This window comes from Triticum dicoccoides, chromosome 3B, assembly GCF_002162155.2.
Source record: "Triticum dicoccoides isolate Atlit2015 ecotype Zavitan chromosome 3B, WEW_v2.0, whole genome shotgun sequence".
In the NCBI taxonomy this organism is placed as follows: domain Eukaryota; kingdom Viridiplantae; phylum Streptophyta; class Magnoliopsida; order Poales; family Poaceae; genus Triticum; species Triticum dicoccoides.
The window spans coordinates 126,703,865-126,730,289 of record NC_041385.1 but is presented as its reverse complement, the minus strand read 5'-3'; the positions used below and the strand labels follow the sequence as shown (position 1 = coordinate 126,730,289).

General features: G+C 44.1%; 1 protein-coding gene across 1 annotated transcript; it reads right to left on the bottom strand.

Annotated features, from left to right (window-relative positions):
• Window positions 1-6,264, bottom strand: LOC119275120 (ubiquitin-conjugating enzyme E2 2-like). The gene is made up of 6 exons (XM_037555918.1): window positions 6,098-6,264; window positions 5,613-5,749; window positions 5,483-5,508; window positions 3,234-3,323; window positions 2,492-2,580; window positions 1-388 (listed from the first exon to the last, which is right to left on the bottom strand). Exons 2-6 carry the CDS (start codon window positions 5,735-5,737, stop codon window positions 260-262), a joined length of 459 nt encoding a protein of 152 aa, XP_037411815.1. The 5' UTR covers window positions 5,738-5,749; window positions 6,098-6,264; the 3' UTR covers window positions 1-259.
• Between the last annotated feature and the right edge of the window lie 20,161 nt (window positions 6,265-26,425).

Sequence of the window (26,425 nt, the reverse complement as noted above, 5' to 3'; positions counted from 1 at the left end):
TGAAGATTTGTGCCCGAGTTCAGAATCAATATGATATGATACTAGAACATTACAAACCCACACAAGACGTTACAAAATGTTTGTGTTCAAGATACAGACAGTATAGGCACAGGCCATGACAGAGCAATCTCCAGCCGTCCAGCCAAATGATGCAACAAAGCAAGTTGCTGTTTCAGGTGGTAACGATGGAGTTCAGCCATTTTAGTTACAAACATTTTGGTACAGAAACCGCATGAGAACGCATGGTGAGCTCAGCTTATTAGTCTGCCGTCCAGCTCTGCTCAACAATCTCCCGCACTTTGCGGTTGTACTCTCGCTTGTTCTCACTGAACATGCGGGCAGCTTCTGAGTTAGCAGGCGAATTCGGGTTAGGATCACACAGCAGCGACTGCAAATGGCACAAAAGCTCAGGTTAGTTCAGCCCAAGCACAACCAACACGTTGCCTCCAACAGAGATGCAGAGTGATTGGAAACACAACACAGTTTCCGTGTAATATCACTCACAATTTTAAAAACTTGCATAGGCTATAGAGATAAATCAACCCATAGGCCATTAATATGTTGAACGAGCAGGATGGCAGAAGTACCAGAACTGAGGGACTTGATCCATCTAATCCAGCGGCTATCAAACCCATAGGCCTCAAGTATCTCTACTATTAAAGGGGAGTTTGCCGTCGTGATGGTACGACGTGGTTTGGTTTGGTTTCGTACATTTGGTTATTTCACGTTAATTATAGAGAGTAACATTCTTTGGACGTGAGGATCACATTAATTATGGAAAGTATCATCGAGCGTTTGACGGGAGGATCACGTTAATTATGAAGGGTACCATTCTTTGGACAGAAGGATTACGTTACTAGTGGAGATACCATTCTTTGGGCAGGGTATCACACTAATTATGGAAATTATCACTGAGCTTTGGACAGGAAGATCACTATAATATGTATGCTCCATTGCAATGCATGGGCAATTAGCTAGTAGTAATAATTGTGCAGTACACCAAGGTGTCAAAGGCTTTTTCAAGTCTAGTTTGAGCACCTCAATCTCCCTTTTAGACTGATGGCGCTGACGGAGAAATTTGGAACTCCAAGCATTATTGTCCTGAATTGTATGGCCTTTGATGAATCTGTATTAATTCCTGTGGACAAGGTCAAGAATGACTTTCAAGGCGATTAGGCGAGATTTTAGGTGGTGTTTTTTGGTTTGGTGGCTATCCACGCAAGGGACAGGTATAGCCACTTTTTGGTGCGATACCAACTATGTTTTTAAGGCGGTAAGGCGAGGCGAGGCGATTTAAGGCGGTAAGGTATAGCCACTGAAGAGAAGGAGGGGGAGGAGTGTGTGGATTGGGGGCTGTTTCTCTCTCTCTCTCTTTCTCCCCTCTTACCTGTTGGCGCCAACATGATTCCAGTTTCCCGCCAAAACTCTGTTTCCCGCCTAAAACAGCTCCCCTGCCTGCCTGGCAAGCTAAGGCGTCCAAAATGGACTAAGGCAACGCCTCGGACGCCTAGGCAGACGCCTCGGACGCCTTATAGCTTAAGGCGGACGCCTTAGACACCCACCTAAGGCGAGGTGGACGCCTTGCCCTCGCAGGGCGCCCTGACGCCTAAGCGTCGCCTAGGCGACGCCTTAGGGACGCCTTGAAAACAGAGGATACCAATAGTTTAGAAGGATAGCAGGTCTGTAGGGATAAGGGCGCAACCCCATTTGGGGACTACTCTCTATATGTTGGTTGACAATAGCCGCGAAAAAATGCCAGATGAGAGAAACCAGCTCGCGGAATCGCAATTCCCTCATCCTCTTGAAATGTTTTTCTCCTATCACCGCCTTTATCTCATGTAATAACCCAGCCACACCGATCCCGTCTCTCTCGCTAATCCCTGGCTGTGGCTTTGGCGGCCGCGCACGGAGCTACAGCAGAGTGTATCACTTAGCGAGCGACGACGCTAGGTCAGTGCCTTATCTCCGCTTTCTCTCCCAGGGATTTCCTCTCACCTCTCGCCCTGCCCGCTCCTTTCTTCTCTGTCTGCAGCAAGAGTGTGAGCGGCAGGGCAAGCAAATGGGCAAGCAGCGGCAGCATGCTTGCTCAAGGTAATCCGAGGTGCAATTAGAAAGGACAGGGTCACGTGTCCATAATTGTAACAAGCTTTGCATCTAACGTCCGAGGTGCAATTAGCCTGTGGGTGGCCGAATCCCAGGCATTTACTACAAGATACAGGCAGCAGGGCATGGATTGGCTAATTAAAGTTGCCAAAAAATGAAGATGCACTAATTTAATTGATCCCCCACACGCTCAAACAATTGGAGCAAGTGTGCTGAAAATATACGTAGCACTGAAGAGCTACCCAAATATGTCATGCATTAGTCAAGACTTGAATAGATTCCAAAGTTGAATTTTAAAATATATGCTCTAGTAATTAAGTAACGAGCTGGCATTGCAAAACGTTGGTGCGTAAAACTATAAATAATCTGAGCTGCTTATTTCTTGTACCTGGATAGATGTAAGTATAGCAGCTACATCATATATTGGGCTCCACTGATTCTGTAGAATATCTAAGCATATGCTTCCATCAGCATAAACTGCAGGCCATAAGAAAAAGGTCACGATGACAAATAGAAGTGGAGAGTACAAGACTTGTATCCTTGTTTTTGGCTTTCTATCAGTGGAGTAAAAAGAAAGCGAGAGTTTCATCAGTTCAAGATGCATGCACTCAAAGTATGCTGTAAAGGCTGCAGCATGCTTGCTCAAGGTAATCAGCAAATATGTATTCACAGCATAAAATCAATATCAAGCCGTCACAGCACAACCGACAAGTGTACATCTATAAAGCAGGTAACAAAATACAAAGGACGGTAGTTAATTGTTGGAAGTCTCTGAAAGAGAAGGAACAAGAGAACTAAGGGCAAACGACATAAGTAGGCTCCATTTATAAAAAATATGCACAGATTTAAAAATTAGATACACCTGGTAGTATGTGACAGATCAATCTTTCATCTTTCAATTAGAAATGCATGACAGATTAATCTTTCAGTTAGAAATACGTGACAGATAAATCTTTCGATTAGAAATGCATGACGGCTCAATTTTATCTATGTATTCCCTCCGTAAAGAAATATAAGAGCGTTTAGATCACTAAAGTAGTGATCTAAACTCTCTTATATTTCTTTACAGAGGGAGTATCTAACTATTTCCTGTGCACACAAGTATTTAAAGATGAGGTGAAACAACTTACTGTTAGGGTGAAACATCCGAGAAATAAACCGAACTGTTGGTGGCTTATTAGGATATTCTTCATTGAACTGGAGAGTCAGCTTAAACGTACCTGAAAATGGGATACAGCTCAGCACAAAATGGAAAGAAGAAATCAAAATATGCAATCAGAACTAAAATAACAGGGATAGTGCATGTGATGCTGCTAGTTACTGCACTGAGTTGACCTAGACTCTGTTCTCAAAAAAATTATTTTCGATCTGTTGAGGAAGGTTCTAAATGGCTATCTGGGCTACAGAATTTTTTGGACCCTAGTCGTTAAGCAATATGCCAACGTTCCACTATAGTAGCGATAACCGCTATAGCTTCAAATAGCTCAGCTATTTGCCTTAGCTAGCCATAACTATTCTATTCTACTCCCTCCTTCCCAAAATCTTGGGCGTCTAGTGTTTCAGCACGAAAATTAGCGCATGCGTTCTTTACTTGAGCTGTCGTTGGCCGGGAAGGAAAATTGCCTCCCACGATCTCCTCTACTCCCCACGAACTCCCCCGTCATGGGATTGGAAGGCTAGGTGGGGTCCCTTCATGGGAGATAAATGAGAGAGAGAGAGAGAGAGAGAGAGAGAGAGAGAGAGGGAGAGGGAGATGATGTGGGCTAACTGCAACAGAATCTCAATCAGTGATTGTTTTCCTTCCCAGAAAATTAGTTATCGTTAGCGTTGGTTGTAACGGAAGGAGAGAAGAAGACATGCACGCCCTACATTATGGGACTGCATGCAAAAGATTAGACGCCCAAGATTTTGGGACGGAGGGAGTACCTTTTACCAACACAACATGCTAAATTTGGAACTCAACTTCAACTTGTAACAAAGCCTACTTATATTATAAGCTTAATAACTTATGAGAAAACCTATCAAAGTACCTCTTTTTTCTCTGCTCAGCACTCTGATAACTATATGTCTAAGTAGTTAAGTACATGGTATTTATTCTGAAGAAAACAGGTTCTGGTCATCTGTGTCGTTTTATATTCCACACTGCCTTACATGAATAATGTTGTATATTTATTATTTCCCTATTACAGTAGGCAGACACTATTCCAGTGGCCTCAGGACAGGAGTGCATGGACAGCAGTGGCAACCACAAAATACAACATCAGGGTATCCATCATGAGGTTGGTTGGCACATAACGGCGCATCCCCATTTCGATGTCGGACCACACCCCTGATTTGCCACATCATTCCATATGTCGAACTCCCAATATTACGACAGGAGATATGCAGATTGGAATGGTGGCCATGGCACCTACTCCCTCCGTCCTTTAAAGAGTGTACTTCCAACTTTATCGGAAAGTCAAATTTTTTTATGTTTGACCATATTTATACAATAATACACAAGCATTTATGACATCAAATTAGAAGCATTAGATTCTTGATAATATATATTTTCATCATATACCTATTTCATTTCATAAACATTGATATATGTTTGCGTAAACTCGGTCAAACATTAGGATAGTTTGACACTCCCATAAAGTTGGAAGTACACTCTTTGAAGGACGGAGGGAGTAGCATGTAGGAACCCAGGCAAAGCCAAATTGTGCCATATACAACCTCATTCGTCTGCACCGCCCGTTGGCCAGCCCGTATTAAATTCACCAGAACCAGATACGATAATGCAGCTGTTTGGGGCCAACGCCACCACACACCTTAATCACACGCCACCGCCATCCCCCACCCAGAGACGATCATTCCCTTGGTGCAAAATTGTGATTTAAACCTTTGCTATCGACAGTGACGCCAACATTAATAATTGCACCAATTTCGAAATGGGTGATTTTTTTATTTATCTTGGTTTATATCATTGGTATCAGCAGGTACTTTACATACTTGAATATGGAATGAGGGATATTTCCGCTGTCCGTGTTAATTCCAATTTGTGATTTACCACTGTGTTTGCTTGCGAGATACTATGTATTTGACAGTGAGGTGACAAATTCACATGGCCATATTTTGTTCTGCCAGACACCTATACTAGTAGATTATGGTATTCCATAGCACTTGATTAACATTAGTATGTTTGGTAGTATTAATCTTCCGTCACCAAGGGCGGCAGCATATGTAATAAATAATATTAAATGCTTGCACACATGAAATCTCAGGTGCAGGTAGAAACGATAGATTTCAACAGTTCAAGAACAACCAAAACCGAGTCCAGCAAGGAAATTCTAGTACATCATTAAAAGAGCTAGCAACTGCACTTAGATAAACTAACCTCCGTCCCACGGGCTATCGTCAGGGCTGCAAATCAACACGAGCAAATGCATGAGCACACCATCACCCAATAACATTGAAGAGGAAAAGAAAGGAACGGCATAACCATGTAACCCTAGCATCATTCATACCCAAAAATCACAGCATTCCACAGCATTATGTTGTTGTCCTGCGGCGCCCCGCTTATGCCCGCAGGAGGGTCCTGCATCAGCCGCTTGAAGTCCCTCATCAACCTCTTCCTTGAAGGAGTCGACATCCTCGAAATTCTCTGCGAAAACCACACCGCCATGTGAGCACACCGCCACAAAATTCAGCAACCGACACATAACGGCGCAAACCCAAATTTTCGCGAACATCGGACATCAAATCTACGGACACGGAATTCGCTCGAGGCGCTCTCGCTCTCGCGTGCTCGGCTCAAATCCTGCCTCCTCCGCGCCAACTGCTCGTGCCCCCGCCGCCCCGCGCACACCGGTGGGCGAATTTGACAAGAGAACAAGCGCATATCTAGGTCGAATCGAGAGGTCTAGCCTAAGAAAATCCCAGAACGAACCGAATCGGGGGAGCGAAGCTAGGGATCGAGCGATCTGGGAGGGGGCGGGGGATCGGCGGTCACCTGAGATGCGGCCGGCGGTGGGGGTGGAGACGTAGGCGGTAGGCCCCGCGTGCTCGTTGTCCTAGAGCATGGAGACGACGGAATGGACGGCTTTAGGTCGGCCTGGGCGATGGAAGGGAGGGTCGGGGATGGAGGGAGGCTATGTAGAGAGGAGGGGGGCAAAAGGATTGGACAGGAGAGTCGAGGAAAGTCAGCGATGACAACACCGCCACTGGTCGATTTCACGCACGCAAGTGATCCAAATATCCTGCCGAAAGGCACCTAATTGTTTTGGTGAACAATGCCGAGAAGGATGTCAAGATAAAATATAACACAGAATCATACTCCTCCATTTTGTTATACAAGGTCATTTCATTTTTCGTGTGAAACTTTAACTTACAATTTTGATCAATAAAAAACGTGTCTAGATACATCTATAAATCTAAGAAAGTAATTCAGGATGAAGGGAGTAGGTTATATGTTATAAAATATATTATCAAGAAGTTCTTGAAATGTGCATTCGAAGACATACAACTCACATTTTATTAATAAAACTAATGGATAAAGTTAAATATAAAAATATAAAGTGGCCTTGCATACAAATACGGAGGAAGTATATTCTAAAGATGAACCTTCTAATCTACTTATCTTAACATGAAAACATGTAATCATGCATAAAAATACGTGAAAAATATTCACCTTAAAGTGCAACCATAATAAGTGGAAATACAGTGGAAATAGTTATCATTCTGTTATGATATTCGTATTTAAAAAAATACAACTACGAAACAATCAAATATAATAATCATATGTATTCTTATTTTTAATTCAAATATGCAACCAAATATTACTGAAATACTAATAGAGACAATTATAACCTTATGGCCACATTTTTTTTCTAAACAAATCATATAAACACATGTTTTCAGGTAGTTTGTTGCATCTCAACCAAACACGACATGTAGAAACTTATACGATGCTTTAGCTTGCAATTGCCCGCGTGGCATATAGAGGTAAAGGAAGTTTGGCGGACCTGAAATATGTTGGTTGAGCAATGGGAGAATAATAGCATTAGCATTATTGATAAATATTGCTATCAGTAACAAAAAATACTAAGAGCATCTCCACTAGTTCGGTCCCCCAGGGGCTAGAAATAGCGCGCCGCCGGCGGAAATTTCGGCTTGGGGCCGATCGGGTTCCCAGCCGCCGCCCCCAGGTCGCCCCCAGGCGCCGATTTCGACCCACTTTTGGCGCAAATTGGCCCACTTTCCAGCCCATTTTCGGCGCAAAATGGCCCACTATCGGTGCAAATTGACCAATTTCGGCCGGTATTCGGCGTGCTTTGACATAAATTCGAAAGAAAGTATTTTTTTATCACATAGTTCATCACAGAAAATCAATAAAAATCAAATAGTTCAATACAAACTATATAGTTCAACAAATAGTTTTACAAATAAACACTCATATTTCATCACACGTCGAGCTAGGCGTTGCCCTTGAGCCTCCATAGGTACTCCACCAGATCCTGCTATAGTTGTTGATGCACCTGTGGGTCTCGGAGCTCCTGACGCATATTGAGGAAGGCAGTCCAGGTTGCGGGTAGCTGGTGATCAATTTGGGCAAGAGGACACTGCATGTAATATGGTTCAGTGTCAAACACTGTCTCTTCCTGCTCGCTCTCAATAATCATGTTGTGCAAGATGACACAGCAAGTCATGATCTCCCACGTTTAATCTTTCCACCAGGTCTGAGCGGGATACCGGACAACGGCAAATCGAGATTCGAGCACACCAAATGCCCGCTCGACATTCTTCCTACAAGCCTTCCGAACCTTCGCAAAGTGGGAGTTCTTGCCTCCTGGCACAGGGTTTGAGATAGTCTTCACAAATATAGACCATCTCGGATAGATGCCATCTGCTAAGTAGTATCCCTTATTGTAGTGCCGCCCATTGACCTCGAAGTTCACCGGAGGAGAATGAACTTCAACAAGCTTGGCAAAGATAGGGGAGCACTGTAGTACGTTGATGTCATTGTGAGTTCCTGTCATACCAAAGAAGGAGTGCCAAATCCAAAGGTCCTGTGTGGCCACTACCTCAAGTACCACACTGCAACCGCCTTTGGCGCCTTTGTACATCCCCTGCCAAGCAAATGGACAGTTTTTCCATTTCCAATGCATGCAATCGATGCTTACAAGCATCCGAGGAAATCCTCTTGCTGCATTCTATGCTAGGATCTGAGTAGTGTCTTCAGCATTGGGTGATCGCAAGTATTGCGGTCCAAACACTGCCACCACTGCCCTGCAGAACTTGTAGAAACACTCAATGGTCGTGGACTCGGCCATGTGCCCATAGTCGTCGAGTGAATCACCGGGAGCTCCATATGCAAGCATCCTCATAGTTGTCGTGCACTTCTGGATTGAGGTGAATCCAAGTGTGCCGGTGCAATCCTTCTTGCACTTGAAGTAGTTGTCGAACTCCAGATGGAATTCACAATCCCGAGTAAAAGCTTCTGGCTCATTCGATAACGGCGCCGAAATACTTTGTCGCCGTGCAGTGGAGCGTCAGCGAAGTAGTCGGAGTAGAGCAAGCAATAGCCTTCCAGTCGATATCGGTTCTTTGCTTTCAGCCGCCCCGGCGCCGAGCCACTTCGCCGCGGCTTTGCATTGCTCGCGAGCAGGCCGGCCAGGGCGACGAGGACCATGAGATGCTCTTCGTCCTAGACGCCGGCATCGGTTTCCTCCTCCAGCAGCGCCACGAGTGCCTCCTTGTCGTCTGAGTCCATCGCTGAGCAGACAAATCACCGAACCCTGGCGGGCGTGGTGGGCACACAGTGACACATCTCCAACGTATCTATAATTTTTTATTGTTCCATGCTATTATATTATCTGTTTTGGATGTTTTATATGCATTAATATGCTATTATATTATTTTTTGGGACTAACCTATTAACCTAGAGACCAGTGCCAGTTTCTGTTTTTTCCTTGTTGTTGAGCTTCGCAGAAAAGGAATACCAAACGGAGTCCAAACGGAATAAAACCTTCGCGATGATTTTTCTTGGACCAGAAGACATCCAGGAGACTTGGAGATCAAGTTGGAAGAGCCACGAGGCGGTCGCAGGGGGAGGGCGCGCCCAGGGGGTAGGGCGCACCCACCTGCCTTGTGGGCCCCACGTGACTCCACCGACCTACTTCTTCGTCCTGTATATTCACATATATCCCCAAACCACCAGAAGCATCCACGAAAACAATTTTCCACCGTCGCAACCTTCTGTTCCCGCGAGATCCCATATAGGGGCCTTTTCTGGCATCCTACCGAAGAGGGATTCGATCAAGGAGGGCTTCTACATCAACTCTATTGACCTTCCGTTGAAGCGTGAGTAGTTTACCTTAGACCTACGGGTCGATAGCTAGTAGCTAGATGGCTTCTTCTCTCTCTTTGATTCTCAATACCCTGTTCTCTTCGATGTTCTTGGAGATATATCCGATGTAATCTTCTTTTGCGATGTGTTTGAGATCCGATGAATTGTGGATTTATGATCAGCTTATTTATGAATATTATTTGAATCTTCTCTGAGTTCTTAAGTGCATGATTTGATATCTTTGTAATTCTCTCTGAACTATCGGTTTAGTTTGGCCAACTAGATTGGTTTTTCTTGCAATGGGAGAAGTGCTTAGCTTTGGGTTCAATCTCGCGGTGTCCTTTCCCAGTGACAGTAGGGGCAGCAAGACACGTATTCTATTGTTGTCATCGAGGATAAAAAGATGGGGTTTTACATCATATTGCTTGAGTTTATTCCTCTACATCATGTCATCTTACTTAATGTGTTACTCTGTTCTTTATGAACTTAATACTCTAGATGCAGGCAGGACTTAGTCGATGTGTGGAGTAATAGTAGTAGATGCAGAATCGTTTCGGTCTACTTGACATGGACGTGATGCCTATATTTCATAATCATTGCCTTAGATATCGTCATAACTTTGCGCTTTTCTATCAATTGCTCAACAGTAATTTGTTCACCCACCGTATTATTTGCTATCTTGAGAGAAGCCACTAGTGAAACCTATGGCCCTCGAGTCTATTTTCCATCATATAAGTTTCCGATCTATTATTTTCCATCATATTAGTTTATGGTCTACTATTTTTGCAATCTTTTATTTTCAGATCTATAAACCAAAAAATAGCAAAAATATTTACTTTATCTTTTGTTAGTTTCATCTATCTCTATTAGATCTCACTTTTGCAAGTGACCGTGAAGGGATTGATAACCCCTTTATCGCGTTGGGTGCAATTTGTTTGATGTTTGTGCAGGTATTGGTGATTTATGCATTGTCTCCTACTGGATTGATACCTTGGTTCTCTAACTGAGGAAAATAGTTATCTCTACTTTGCTGCATCACCCTTTCCTCTTCAAGGAAAAAACCAATGAAAGCTCAAGAAGTAGCAGGAAGAATTTCTAGCGCTGTTGCCGGGGAGATCTACGCCAAGTCAAGACATACCAAGTACTCATCATAAAACTCTCATCTCTTGCATTACATTATTTGCCATTTTCCTCTCATTTTCCTCTCCCCCATTTCTAAAATGACTTTCAAAAAGATTTGCTTTTTCTTCGCCCTTCTTCCATTCGTCTTCTTTGTTTGCTTTTTGTTTGTCAGTCTGTTAGTTTGGTTTGTTGCTACCATGTCTGAATCTGGGGAGGTTATCGTTGAAAATCTTGAGGAAAAACTTGGATCTTGTTCTTTGGATCACGAAACTGAAACTCCTCCTAATTACAAAACAAAAAAAATCATGTGGGAGAAGGTAATATTATTTGAAAGAATGTTATTCAAGAATTTTGACTGTACGGGATCTATGCCTATTAATAAAAGATATATTCTTCTTGATACAAACTATTATGCGGATGCCATTGTTATGCTCGTTGAGAAATTAGAAAGAAAATTTGTGCATATTCATCCTGCTTTGCAAAAGGTGTTTTATGAACTTCCCAATAGATCCAATAGCTAAAAAGATTGCCACCATTATCCTTATGCGTGAATTTGATTCTATAATACAAGAAGCTAGGGATATTTTTTCTTTCTATAAAAAGGATGTTGAACACCCTCCAATTGAAGATATACTCCATGATAAAGAAACTATGCGTAGTTTGGAATCTAGGGATTATCAATCTTATAGTGAAAATCTTAGGAAGAGAGTTCCTTATTCAGAAATCTCTCAAGCTTTGTACCTGAGGCCTGTGAGGAATTTGATTGGATTGCTCCGGGAATTTATGTAGGATTTAATAGGGATTGGTTGAATAAGATGATGAAAGAACCAGTTAGAAATGAGATACGTGTTTTGTATGATCATATATATGGTGATGATCCTGATTACGGGTTTATGAATGTTAAAATCACTAGTCAAAGTCCTTTTCATGATTTAATTCATCTACTAGAAAGGAAATAAAGGAAAGGATAGATTTGTTAAGATGAGTTTTGGAGGATTTGATGAGAAAAGAATTGCATACCAAAGATGACAATACCTAGATCTATTTGTGTTTTTATGCCTAGCTAAGGGCGTTAAACAATAGCACTTGTTGGGAGGCAACCCAATTTTAGTTTTTTTTTGCCTTTTGTTCCTGTTTTACTTTGAATAATTCATCTAGCCTCTGGTTAGATGTGGTTTTGTGTTTTAATTAGTGTTTGTGCCAAGTAAGACCTTTGGGATGGCTTACGGTGATAGTTGTTTTGATCTTGCTGAAAAACAGAAACTTTTGCGCTCAAGAAAATAATTTTCATAATTCGCAGAAGTGCGCTTTTGATCTGATTCTTTTTGCACAAGATTGGTACACGAATTGCCCAGGTTGTCCTAAGTTTTCAGAATTTATGGAGTTACAAAAGTATTCGAGAGTTACAGATCGCTACAGACTGTTCTATTCTTGACAAATTCTATTTTCTTTGTGTTGTTTGCTTATTTTGATGAATCTATGGGTAGTATCCGGGGGTATGAACCGGAAGGAAATATGCCATAGAGGCAATAATAAAGTTGTTATTTTATATTTCCTTATTCATGACAAATGTTTATTATTCATGCTAGAATTGTATTAATCGGAAACTTGATACATGTGTGGATACATAGACAAAACACTGTGTCCCTAGTAAGCCTCTATTAGAATAGCTCGTTAAACAAACATGGTTAAGTTTCCTAACCATAGACATGTGCTATCATTTGATGAACGGGATCACATCATTAGGAGAATGATGTGATGGACAAGACCCATCCGTTAGCATAACATATTGATTGTTCAGTTTTATTGCTATTGCTTTCTTCATGTCAAATACATATTCCTTCGACTATGAGATTATGCAACTCCCGGATACCGGAGGAATGCCTTGTGTGCTATCAAACGTCACAACGTAACTGGGTGATTATAAAGATGCTCTACAGGTATCTCTGAAGGTGTTTGTGAAGGAAATATGCCCTAGAGGCAATAATAAATTTATTATTTATTTCCTTAATTCATGATAAATGTTTATTATTCATGCTAGAATTGTATTAATCGGAAACTTAGTACATGTGTGAATACATAGACAAAACATATAATCTCTAGTATGCCTCTACTTGACTAGCTCGTTAATCAAAGATGGTTATGTTTCCTAACCATAGACATGTGTTGTCATTTGATGAACAGGATCACATCATTAGGAGAATGATGTGATGGACATGACCCATCCGTTAGCTTAGCATTATGATCATTACAGTTTCATTCTACTGCTTTCTTCATGACTTATACAAGTTTCTCAGACTATGAGATTATGTAACTCGGAGGAACACTTTGTGTGCTACCAAATGTCACAACGTAAAAGGGTGATTATAAAGGTGCTCTACAGGTGTCTCCAAAGGTGTTTGTTGGGTTGGCATATATCGAGATTAGGATTTGTCACTCCGTGTTTCGGAGAGGTATCTCTGGGCCCTCTCGGTAATACTCATCACTATAAGCCTTGCAAGCATTGTAACTAATAAGTTAGTTGCGGGATGAAGTATTATGGAACGAGTAAAGAGACTTGCCGGTAACGAGATTGAACTAGGTATTGAGATACCGATGATCGAATCTCGGGCAAGTAACATACCGATGACAAAGGGAACAACGTATGTTGTTATGCGGTTTGACCGATGAAGATCTTTGTAGAATATGTAGGAACCAATATGAGCATCCAGGTTCCGTTGTTGGTTATTGACTGGAGACGTGTCTCGGTCATGTCTACATAGTTCTCGAACCCGTAGGGTCCAAACGCTTAACGTTCGATGACGATTGGTATTACGAGTCTATGTGATATGATGTACTGAAGGTTGTTCGGAGTCCCAGATGTGATCACGGACATGACGAGGAGTCTGGAAATAGTCGATACATAAAGATTGATATATTGGAAGGCTATGTTTGGACACCGGAAAGGTTCCGAGAGGTTCGGGCATTTTTTCGGAGTACCGGGAGGTTACTCGAACGCCCCGGGGAGTCAATGGGCCTTAATGGGCCATGGTGGAAGAGAGGAGAAGACGACCAAGGTGCCCCCCACCTAAGCCCAATCCGAATTGGGAGGGGGCCGGCCCCCCTTTCCTTCTCTCCCTCTTCCTTCTTCTCCTACTCCAACTAGGGAAAGGGGGAAACCTACTCCTACTCGGAGTAGGACTCCCCCCCTTGGGCGCGCCATAGAGGGCCGGCCCTCCCCCTCCTCCACTCTTTATATATGGGGGAGGGGGCACCACATAGACACACAAGTTGATCAAGTTGATCTTTTAGCCGTGTGCGGTGCCCCCTCCACAGATTTCCACCTCGGTCATATCGTCGTAGTGCTTAGGCGAAGCCCTGCGCCGGTAACTTCATCATCACCGTCACCACGCCGTCATGCTGACAAAACTCTCCCTCAACCTCAGCTGGATCTAGAGTTCGTGAGACGTCACCGAGCTGAACGTGTGCAGATCGCGGGGGTGCCATATCTTTGGTGCTAGGATCGGTCGGATCGTGAAGACGTACGACTACATCAACCGCATTCTCATAATGCTTCCGCTTTCGGTCTACGAGGGTACGTGGACACACTCTCCCCTCCGTTGCTATGCATCACCTAGATAGATCTTGCATGATCGTAGGATTTTTTTTGAAATTACCGCGTTCCTCAACAGTGGCATCCGAGCCAGGTCTATGGATAGATGTTATATGCACGAGTAGAACACAAAGAGTTGTGGGTTATAATAGTCATACTGCTTACCAGCATGTCATACTTTGATTCAGCGATATTGTTAGATGAAGTGGCTCAGACTGACATTACGCGTACGCTTATGGGAGACTGGTTCTACCGACGTGCTTCGCACACAGGTGGCTAGTGAGTGTCTGTTTGTCCAACTTTAGTTGAATCGAGTGTGGCTACGCCCGGTCCTTGTTGAAGATTAAAACAACACACTTGACGAAAAATCGTTGTGGTTTTGATGCGTGGGTAAGAACGGTTCTTGCTAGAAGCCCGTAGCAGCCACATAAAACTTGCAACAACAAAGTAGAGGACGTCTAACTTGTTTTTGCAGGGCTTGTTGTGATGTGATATGGTCAAGGCATGATGTGATATAAATTGTTGTATGAGATGACCATGTTTTGTAACAAAGTTATTGGCAACTGGAGGAGCCATATGGTTGTCGCTTTATTGTATGCAATGCAATCGCCATGTAATTGTTTTACTTTACCACTAAGCGGCAGCGATAGTCATAGTAACAATAGTTGGCGAGACGACGATGATGCTACGATGGAGATCAAGGTGTCGCGTTGGTGACGATGGAGATCATGACGATGCTTCGGTGATGGAGATCATGAGCACAAGATGATGATGGCCATATCATGTCACATATTTTGATTGCATGTGATGTTTATCTTTTATGCATCTTATTTTGCTTAGTACATCGGTAGCATTATAAGATGATCCCTTACTAAATTTCAAGGTACAAGTGTTCTCCCTGAGTATGCACCGTTGCTACAGTTCGCATGCCGAGACACCACATGATGATCGGGTGTGATAAGCTCTGTGTTCACATACAAAGGATGCAAGCCAGTTTTGCACACGCAGAATGCTCGGGTTAAACTTGACGAGCCTAGCATATGCAGATATGGCCTCGGAACACTAAGACCGAAAGGTCGAGCGTGAATCATATAGTAGATATGATCAACATAGTGATGTTCACCATTGAAAACTACTCCATCTCACGTGATGATCGGACATGGTTTAGTTGATTTGGATCATGTGATCACTTAGATGATTAGAGGGATGTCTATCTAAGTGGGAGTTCTTAAGTAATATGATTAATTGAACTTTAACTTATCATGAACTTAGTACCTGAATGTATTTTTCATGTCTATGTTGTTGTAGATCAATGGGCCGTGCTACCGTTCCTTTGAATTTTAATGTGTTCCTAGAGAAAGCTAAGTTGAAAGATGATGGCAGCAACTACATGGACTGGGTCCGTAACTTGAGGATTATCCTCATTTCTGCATAGAAGAATTATGTCCTGGAAGCACCGCTAGGTGCCAGGCCTGCTGCAGATGCTACTGATGACGTTAAGAACGTCTGGCTGAGCAAAGCTGATGACTACTCGATAGTTTAGTGTGCCATGCTTTATGGCTTAGAATCGAGACTTCAAAGACGTTTTGAACGTCATGGAGCATGTGAGCTGTTCCAGGAGTTGAAGTTAATATTTCAAGCAAATGCCCGAGTTGAGAGATATGAAGTCTCCAACAAGTTCTACAACTGCAAAATGGAGGAGAATAGTTCTGTCAGTGAACACATACTCAGAATGTCTGGGTACCATAACCACTTGACTCAGCTGGGAGTTGATCTTCCAGTTGATTGTGTCATTGACAGAGTTCTTCAATCACTGCCACCAAGCTATAAAGGCTTCGTGATGAACTATAATATGCAAGGGATGAACAAGACTATTCCCAAGCTCTTCGCGATGCTAAAGGTCGTGGAGGTAGAAATCAAAAAGGAGCATCAAGTGTTGATGGTCAATAAGACCACTAGTTTCAAGAAAAAGGGCAAAGGAAGAAGGGGAACTTCAAGAAGAATGACAAAAAGGTTGCTGCTCGAGAGAAGAAACCCAAGTCTGGATCTAAGCCTAAAACTGAGTGCTTCTACTGCAAAGGGACTAGTCACTCGAAGTGGAACTGCCCCAAGTATTTGGCGGATAAGAAGGATGGCAAAGTGAAAGGTATATTTGATATACATGTTATTGATGTGTACTTAACTAATGCTCGCAGTAGCGCCTGGGTATTTGATACTGGTGTTGTTGCTCATATTTGCAACTCGAAACAGGGGCTACGGATTAAGCGAAGATTGGCTAAGGACAAGGTGAAGATGCGCGTGGGAAATGGTTCCAAGGTCGATGTGATCGCCGTCAGCGCGCTACCTCTACATCTACCATCGGGATTAGTTTTAGACCTGAATAATTGTTATTTGGTGCCGGTGTTGAGCATGAACATTATATCTGGATCTTGTTTGATGCGAGATGGTTATTCATTTAAATCAGAGAATAATGGTTCTTCTATTTATATGAGTAATATCTTTTATGGTCATGCACCCTTGCTGAGTGGTCTATTTTTCTTGAATCTCGATAGTGATGATACACATATTCATAGTATTGAAGCCAAAAGATGCTAAGTTAATAATGATAGTGCAACTTATTTGTGGCACTGCCGTTTGGGTCATATCGGTGTGAAACGCATGAAGAAACTCCATGCTGATGGACTTTTGGAATCACTTGGTGCTTGCGAACCGTGCCTCATGGGCAAGATGACTAAAACTCCGTTCTTCGGAACAATGTAACGAGTTACTGACTTGTTGGAAATAATACATACCGATGTATGCAGTCCAATGAGTGTTGAGGCTCGTTGCGGGTATCATTATTTTCTTACCTTCACAGATGATTTGAGCAGATATGGTTATATCTACTTGATGAAACATAAGTTTGAAACATTTGAAAACTTCAAATAATTTCAAAGTGAAGTGGAAAATCATCGTAACAAGAAAATAAAGTTTCTACGATCTGATCGTGGAGGAGAATATTTGAGTTACGAGTTTGGTCTTTGTTTGAAACAACATGGGATAGTTTCACAATTAACGCCACCTGGAACACCACAGCGAAATGGTGTGTCCGAACATCATAATCGTACTTTATTAGATATTGTGCGATCTATGATGTCTCTTACTGATTTACCGCTATCATTTTGGGGTTATGCTTTAGAGATGGCTACATTCACTTTAAATAGGGCACCATCAAAATCCGTTGAGACGACGCCTTATGAACTATGGTTTGGCAAGAAACCAAAGTTGTCGTTTCTTAAAGTTTGGGGCTGTGATGCTTATGTGAAAAAGCTTCTAACTGATAAGCTCGAACCCAAGTCGGAGAAGTGTGTCTTCATAGGATACCCAAAGGAAAATGTTAGGTACACCTTCTATCACATATCTGAAGGCAAAATCTTCGTTGCTAAAAATGGATCCTTTCTAGAGAAGGAGTTTCTCTTGAAAGAAGTGAGTGGGAGGAAAGTAGAACTTGATGAGGTAATTGTACCTTCTCCCTTATTGGAAAGTAGTTCATCACAGAAATCAGTTCCCGTGATTCCTACACCAATTAGTGAGGAAGCTAATGATGATGATCATGAAGCTTCAAATCAAGTCACTACCGAACCTCGTAGGTCTTCCAGAGTAAAATCTGCACCAGAGTGGTACAGTAATCATGTTCTGGAAGTCATGTTACTAGACCATGATGAACCTACGAACTATGAGGAAGCGATGATGTGCCCAGATTTCGTGAAATGGCTTGAGGCCATGAAATCTGAGATGGGATCCATGTATGAGAACAAAGTGTGGACTTTGGTGGACTTGCCCGATGATCGGCAAGCCATAGAAAATAAATGAATCTTCATGAAGAAGACTAACGCTGACGGTAATGTTACTATCTACAAAGCTTGACTTGTTGCGAAGGTTTTCGACAAGTTCAAGGAGTTGACTGCGATGAGACTTTCTCACCCGTAGCGATGCTTAAGTCTGTCCGAATCATGTTAGCAATTGATGCATTTTATGATTATGAAATTTGGCAAATGGATCTCAAAACTGCATTCCTGAATGGATTTCTAGAAGAAGAGTTGTATATGATGCAGCCAGAAGGTTTTGTCGATCCAAAGGGTGCTAACAAAGTGTGCAAGCTCCAGCGATCCATTTATGGACTGGTGCAAGCCTCTCGGAGTTGGAATAAACACTTTGATAGTGTGATCAAAGCATATGGTTTTATACAGACTTTTGGAGAAGCCTGTATTTACAAGAAAGTGAGTGGGAGCTCTGTAGCATTTCTGATATTATATGTGGATGACATATTGTTGATTGGAAATCATATAGAATTTCTGGATAGCATAAAGGGATACCTAAATAAGAGTTTTTCCATGAAAGACCTCCGTGAATCTGCTTACATATTGGGCATCAATATCTATAAAGATAGATCAAGACGCTTAATTGGACTTTCACAAAGCACATACCTTGATAAAGTTTTGAAGAACTTCAAAATGGATCAGTCAAAGAAAGGGTTCTTGCCTGTGTTACAAGGTGTGAAGTTGAGTCAGACTCAATGCCCAACCACTGCAGAAGATAGAGAGAAATGAAAGTCATTCCCTATGCTTCAGCCATAGGTTCTATCATGTATGCAATGTTGTGTACCAGACCTGATGTATGTCTTGCCATAAGCATAGCAGGGAGGTACCAAAGTAATCCCGGAGTGGAGCACTGGACAGCGGTCAAGAACATACTAAAATACTTGAAAAGGACTGAGGATATGTTTCTCATTTACAAAGGTGAAAAGGAGCTCGTCATAAACGGTTACATTGACGCAAGCTTCGACACTGATCCGGATGACTCTAAGTCGCAAACTGGATATGTATTTTTATTGAATGGAGGAACTGTTAGTTGGTGCAGTTCCAAGCAAAGCGTCGCGGCGGGATCTACGTGTGAAGCGGAGTACATTGTTGCTTCTGAAGCAGCGAATGAAGGAGTTTGGATGAAGGAATTCATATCCAATCTAGGTGTCATACCTAGTGCATCGGGTCCAATGAAAATATTTTGTGACAATACTAGTGCAATTGCCTTGGCAAATGAATCCAGATTTCACAAGAGAACCAAGCACATCAAGAGACGTGTAAATTCCATCCATCATCAAATGTTGGAAGGGGACATAAAGATTTGTAAGATACACACGGATCTGAATGTTGCACATCCGTTGACTAAGCCTCTTCCACGAGCAAAACATGATCAGCACCAAAGCTCCATGGGTGTTAGAATCATTACTATGTAATCTAGATTATTGACTCTAGTGCAAGTGGGAGACTGAAGGAAATATGCCCTAGAGGCAATAATAAATTTATTATTTATTTCCTTAATTCATGATAAATGTTTATTATTCATGCTAGAATTGTATTAACCGGAAACTTAGTACATGTATGAATACATAGACAAAACATATAGTCCCTAGTATGCCTCTACTTGACTAGCTCGTTAATCAAATATGGTTATGTTTCCTAACCATAGAATGTGTTGTCATTTGATGAATGGGATCACATCATTAGGAGAATGATGTGATGGACATGACCCATCCGTTAGCTTAGCATTATGATCGTTATAGTTTCATTGATACTGCTTTCTTCATGACTTATACAAGTTCCTCAGACTATGGGATTATGCAACTCCCGAATACCGAAGGAGCACTTTGTGTGCTACCAAACGTCACAACGTAAAAGGGTGATTATAAAGGTGCTCTACAGGTGTCTCCAAAGGTGTTTGTTGGGTTGGCATATATCGAGATTAGTATTTGTCACTCCGTGTTTCCGAGAGGTATCTCTAGGCCCTCTCGGTAATACTCATCACTATAAGCCTTGCAAGCATTGTAACAAGTAAGTTAGTTGCGGGATGAAGTATTACGGAACAAGTAAAGAGACTTGCCGGTAACGAGATTGAACTAGGTATTGAGATACCAACGATCGAATCTCGGGCAAGTAACATACCGATGACAAAGGGAACAACGTATGTTGTTATGCGGTTTGACCGATAAAGATCCTCATAGAATATGTAGGAACCAATATGAGCATCCAGGTTCCGCTGTTGGTCATTGACTGGAGACGTGTCTCGGTCATGTCTGCATAGTTCTTGAACCCGTAGGGTCCACACGCTTAACATTCGATGACGATTGATATTATGAGTTTATGTGATAAGGTTGTTTGGAGTCCCGGATGTGATCATGGACATGACGAGGAGTCTCAAAATAATCGAGACATAAAGATTGATATATTGGAAGGCTATGTTTGAACACCGGAAAGGTTCCGAGAGGTTCGGGCATTTTTCCAGAGTACCTGGAGGTTACCGGAACCCCTCGGGGAGTAAATGAGCCTTAATGGGGGAGTAAATGAGCCTTAATGGGCCATGGTGGAAGAGAGGAGGAGGCGGCCGAGGTGGGGGCACCCCCCAAGCCCAATCAGAATTGGGAGGGGGGCCGACCCCCCTTTCCTTCTCTCCCTCTCCCTCTTCCTTCTTCTCCTACTCCAACTAGGGAAAGGGGGAAACCTACTCCTACTCGGAGTAGGACTCCCCCCTTGGGCGCGCCATAGAGGGTCAGCCCTCCCCCTCCTCCACTCCTTTATATACGGGGGAGGGGGGCACCCCATAGACACACAAGTTGATCAAGTTGATCTTTTAGCCATGTGCGGTGCCCCCCTCCATAGACTTCCACCTCGGTCATATCGTCATAGTGCTTAGGCGAAGCCCTGCGCCGGTAACTTCATCATCACCATCACCACACCGTCGTGCTGGCGAAACTCTCCCTCGACCTCAGCTGGATCTAGAGTTTGTGGGACGTCACCAAGCTGAACATGTGCAGATCGCGGAGGTGCCGTATCTTCGGTGCTAGGATCGGTCAGATCGTGAAGACGTATGACTACATCAACCTTGTTGTCATAACGCTTCCACTTTCGGTCTACGAGGGTACGTGGACACACTCTCCCCTCTCGTTTCTATGCATCACCTAGATAGATCTTGCGTGATCGTAGGATTTTTTTTAAAATTACCGCGTTCCCCAACAATTTGTTGGGTTAGCATAGATCGAGATTAGGATTTGTCACTCTGAGTATCGAAGAGGTATCTCTGGCCCTCTTGATAATGCACATCATAAGAAGCCTTGCAAGCAAAGTGACTAATGAGTTAGTTGCGGGATGATGTATTACAGAACGAGTAAAGTGACTTGCCAGTAACGAGATTAAACTAGGTATGTGGATACCAATGATCGAATCTCGCGCAAGTAACATACCGATGACTACGGGAATAACATATGTTGTCATAACGGTTTGATCAATAAAGATCTTCATAGAGTATGTGGGAGCCAATATGAGCATCCATGTTCTGCTATTGGTTATTGATCGTAGAGGTGTCTCAGTCATGTCTACATAGTTCTCGAACCCGTAGGGTCCGCATGCTTAACGTTCGATGACGATATTGTATTATATGAGTTATGTGATTTGGTGACCGAATGTTGTTCGGAGTCCCGGATGAGATAATGGACATGACAAGGAGTCTTGAAATGTTCGAGAGGTAAAAATAGATATATAGGACGATGGTATTCAGACACCGAAAGTGTTCCGGAGGGTACCGGGCACTTATCGAGTCACCGAAAAGGAGTTTCAGGCACCCCCGGCAAACATATGGGCTTAATAGGCTAAGGGAGGGACAGATCAGCCCACAGGGGGCTGGTGCGCCCCTCTGAGGGAGTCCTAGACTAAGGGGTCCTTGGGCGTCCGGGCAATGTGATGTGGGCCGGGCTGATGGGCCTTGAAGATACAAGACAGAAGAACCTTCCCCGCGTCCGGATAGGACTCTCCTTTGCGTGGATGGCAAGCTTGGCATTCGGATCATGTATTTTCCTTCTTATGTCATAGACTCTGTACAACCCTAGATCCCTCTAGTGTCTATATAAACCAGAGGGTTTAGTCTGCAGGAAGGGGAGACATTCATACAGGCTAGACATCCAGGGTTTAGTCACATCGATCTCGAGGTAGATCAACTCTTGTAACCCCTATACTCATCACAGTCAATCGAGCAGGAAGTAGGGTATTACCTCCATTAAGAGGGCCCGACCCTGGGTAAACATCGTGTCCCCTGCCTTCTTGTTACCTTCGATCCTTAGACGCACAGTTCAGGACCCCCTACCCGAGATCTGCCGGTTTTGACACCGACATTGGTGCTTTCATTGAGAGTTCCACTGTGTCATCACCAGAAGGCTCGATGGCTCCATCAACCATCCACAACAATTTCGTCCCATGGGAGACTTTTCTCCCCGGTCAAATCTTCATATTCGGCGGCTTTGCATTGCGTACCAAATTGATTGGTCATCTTGAATAGATCGACAGCTACGCCCCTGGTCATTAGATCAGTTTCGAAACCAAAACTACGTCGCTGATATCCGAGGAGACTTGATCTTCCAAGGGTTCGCGGCCTCAACCACAGCTCCAGCCTTGAATCCGGAACTCCTCGCTGAGTCCGAAGATGGTAGCTTAGAACCCGTCGGGCTCCTTGCAGCCATAGAGCTTAACACCGGAGACACAGAGGGGATCGTTTTGCCGGCCGGCCCGGAATCACTCCTGGCCCCCCTTATCCTCACCGAGACGGACTCACCTCCGTGCACCAGCTCTGAACTCTTGAGGCCTGTGTTACACGAGCTCGACCAGGGAACTCCTGCACGCCTTGCTCCACGGATTCTCACTTTCCTGTCCATACCTCGTCCTTAAACGAGGCTCTGGACTTAATGCAGTCTCTCACCATTACAGAAGGATCACTGCCGAACTATGCCCAACCCACACTAGGGGCTGAGTGTGGGGAATTCTACGTCCCACCCACCACCCACTTCATAGCTACTGTCGAGGATTTAACCGACATGCTTGATTACGCCTCCGAAGACATCGACGACATGGACGACGATGCCGGAGAAGAACAAAGCTAGAACTCACCGCTTATCGGACGCTGGATGGCTAGCCCCACATATGACGTGTATATGGTGGATACACCCAAAGAGGATGACGACGAAGGGGAGATAGACCCAGTCGAGAATAATTCCTTGGTGGCACCACCAAAGCGTCGTCGTCACCGGTGCCGCTCTAAACAGTGCCGAGAAAAGGACAGCAATACCGGCACCGGAGATAACGGTACTCCGGATAACGCCGAAGACCAAGAAGCCCCTGTCGAACCACAATCCGAACAGGATGAGTGGGAGGAGGGGCAAGTCCACCCTGACGATCCCATCGGGAATGAGGGTTCGTAGGATAGTGATTACGTACCAATCTTCAAAGAATATGAGAGCCTCGGCGACGAAGAATTAATCGTTCCAGAGGAACCCTTTGAACAAGAGTGCTTTAAGAGCCGGCTCATAGCCACCACAAGAAGTTTGAAAAAGAAGCAGCAACAACTTCAAGCCGATCAGGATATTCTCAATGACAGATGGACTGATGTCTTGGCAACCGAGGAATACGGCCTCGAACGCCCAACCAAGAGTTACCCAAAGCGCAAACTGCTGCCCCAATTCGACGACGAGGCCCCAGAGCCTATACCGCCCGCGCGTAACACCGCTGATGGACCTGACCGACCACCACGTGGCCGAGATAGAGCGGCAGCTCAAGCCGAACATCCGCCTGCACCACCCTGCCGTGGTAGAGAGACAGCAGTTGCAGGATATACTTACGACCTACGAAAGGACCTGGATAATAGAGCCGGTCAAACCAGATCAATATACGGATCGAGGGGCCGAGCCCCAACATGAGAGGACGACCATCAAGCCTGGCGTGACAAGCACAACTTCACACGGGCTGAAAACCGCATACAGACTCCATCCGAACTGCGTCGTGACGTGGCCCAACATAGAGGAGCCGCGCACCCCCTATGCTTCACCAATGAGGTAATGGAGCACCAGTTCCCCGAAGGGTTCAAACCCGTGAACATCGAGTCATATGATGTCACAACAGATCCCGCAGTATGGATCGAAGACTTCCTTCTCCACATTCACATGGCTCACGCCGATGATCTACATGCCATCAAATACCTCCCCCTCAAACTAAAGGGGCCAGCTCGGCGCTGGTTAAACATCCTCCCAGAAAACTCTATTGGAAGCTAGGAAGACCTGAAGGATGCCTTTAAGATAACTTCCAGTGCACTTATATCCGACCTCCGGACGCCGATGACCTCAGTCACATAATTCAGCAGCCCGGAGAGTCAGCCAGAAAATTATGGATCGGGTTCCTAGTAAAAAAGAACCAAATTGTCGACTGTCCAGACGCCGAGGCTCTAGCAGCCTTCAAACACAACATCTACGACGAATGGCTTACCCGACACCTCGGCCAGGAAAAACCGAAGTCCATGGCAGCCCTCACATCACTCATAACCCGCTTTTGCGTGGGTGAAGATACCTGGCTAGCTCATAGCAGCAACAGTACCAATGATCCCGGCACTTCCGAAGCAAAGAACAGAAACGGCAGGCCCCGATGCAATAAAAATAAGCGTCGGAGCAACACTGACAATGCCGAAGACACGACGGTCAATGCCGGATTCAGTGGCTCCAAGCCTGATCAACGGAAGAGGCCATTCAAAAGAAAGAAGGACGATTCATCTAGCCTGGACCGAATACTCGATCGACCTTGCCAGATTCACAACACCCCTGACAAGCCTGCTAACCATACCAACAAAAGTTGTTGGGTCTTCAAACAGGCCAGCAAGTTAAACACCGAGCACACAAGGAAAGGGTCACCCAGCGAGGATGACGATGAGGAGCCTCGCCCACCAAACACATGGGGACAGAAGAAATTTCCCCCTGAAGTCAAGACGGTGAACATGATATATGCTACCCACATCCCCAAAAGGGAGCGCAAGCGCGTGTTAAGGGACGTCTATGCGATTGAGCCAGTCACCCCAAAATTCAACCCATGGTCAGCATGCCCGATCACCTTCATTCGTAGGGACCATCCAACCAGTATCCGTCATGGAGGTTCAGCCGCATTAGTCCTTGATCCAATTATCGATGGATTCCACCTCACGAGAGTCCTCATGGACGGAGGCAACAGTCTTAATCTGCTCTATCAGGACACAGTCCGGAAAATGGGTATTGACTCATCAAGAATCAAACCCACTAAAACTACCTTTACAGGAGTAATACCTGGTGTAGAGGCCCGCTGCACGGGCTCAATCACATTGGAGGTCGTATTTGGTTCACTGGACAACTTCCAAAGTGAAGACTTAATCTTCGACATCGTCCCTTTCCGCAGTGGCTATCATGCACTACTCGGACGAACCACGTTTGCCCGCTTCAATGCGATTCTGCACTACGCTTATCTAAAACTTAAAATGCTAGGCCCATGCGGTGTTATAACAGTTCACAGAAACATGGACAGTTCCCTCCGTACTGAGGAACACAACGCGGCCCTCGCAGCGGAAGTATAGGTCGGCCTTATCAAGCCGAGCTCCACATCAGCATTTAAGCCACCGGACCCTGTCAAACGAGTCCGCACTACCCCGCTGAATAATAGTCCATCTCATTAGGGGCTCGACTAGCAATCTGGCCTCTGTCTTCGCCCCAACCAAACAGCGGCGTATGTACCGCGTGCTCATAATTACACACTAAAAATACCATGGGCGACGATGGAGGCATATTGAGGATGAAGTCCACAATACGGCTCAACCATGTCTGGACCCTCATCCATCTTTTTCTTAACTTCGTTTTCCTTTTCAGGATCGTTACAACCTACATCACCCTTTTTATTGTGTCAAAGGGCCCCTTTTTCGGCCCCTTATGAAAACTTATTCATTAATCCTCTTAAAGGATCACACACCAAGGCGAAAAGAAGCGCAGATGTACGGCGGAGTACCTAAAGAGTCTTTCAAGATCACCTCCCCCAATGTTCTTAAATACTTTTACACAGCTTTCCCTTGCGCTCGGCATGTAAAATAGCCTCAATGCTTAAAGCATTATCTATACAAATACGTTTTGACGTATCAATCAGACTATAATGGAAACAGTTTTCACCCAAATCACTTGGTACTGGCTTATTTCTTCTTCCATATTCTTTTTATCATCTGATTGCCATGTACACCTCGGCCTGACCTAAATCGCCAGGGGCTCCATTCAGCCGCGTACTGTGCTTAAAATTATTATAAGTTCGAACACTTTCACAAGTGCAATTCGGCGTCCCGAATCTAGCATTATATGCATCAGCTCCGAATCATGTCTTGGGTCAATAGTTAGGTTACCCGGATCCAGTGGTTATTACCTTCCG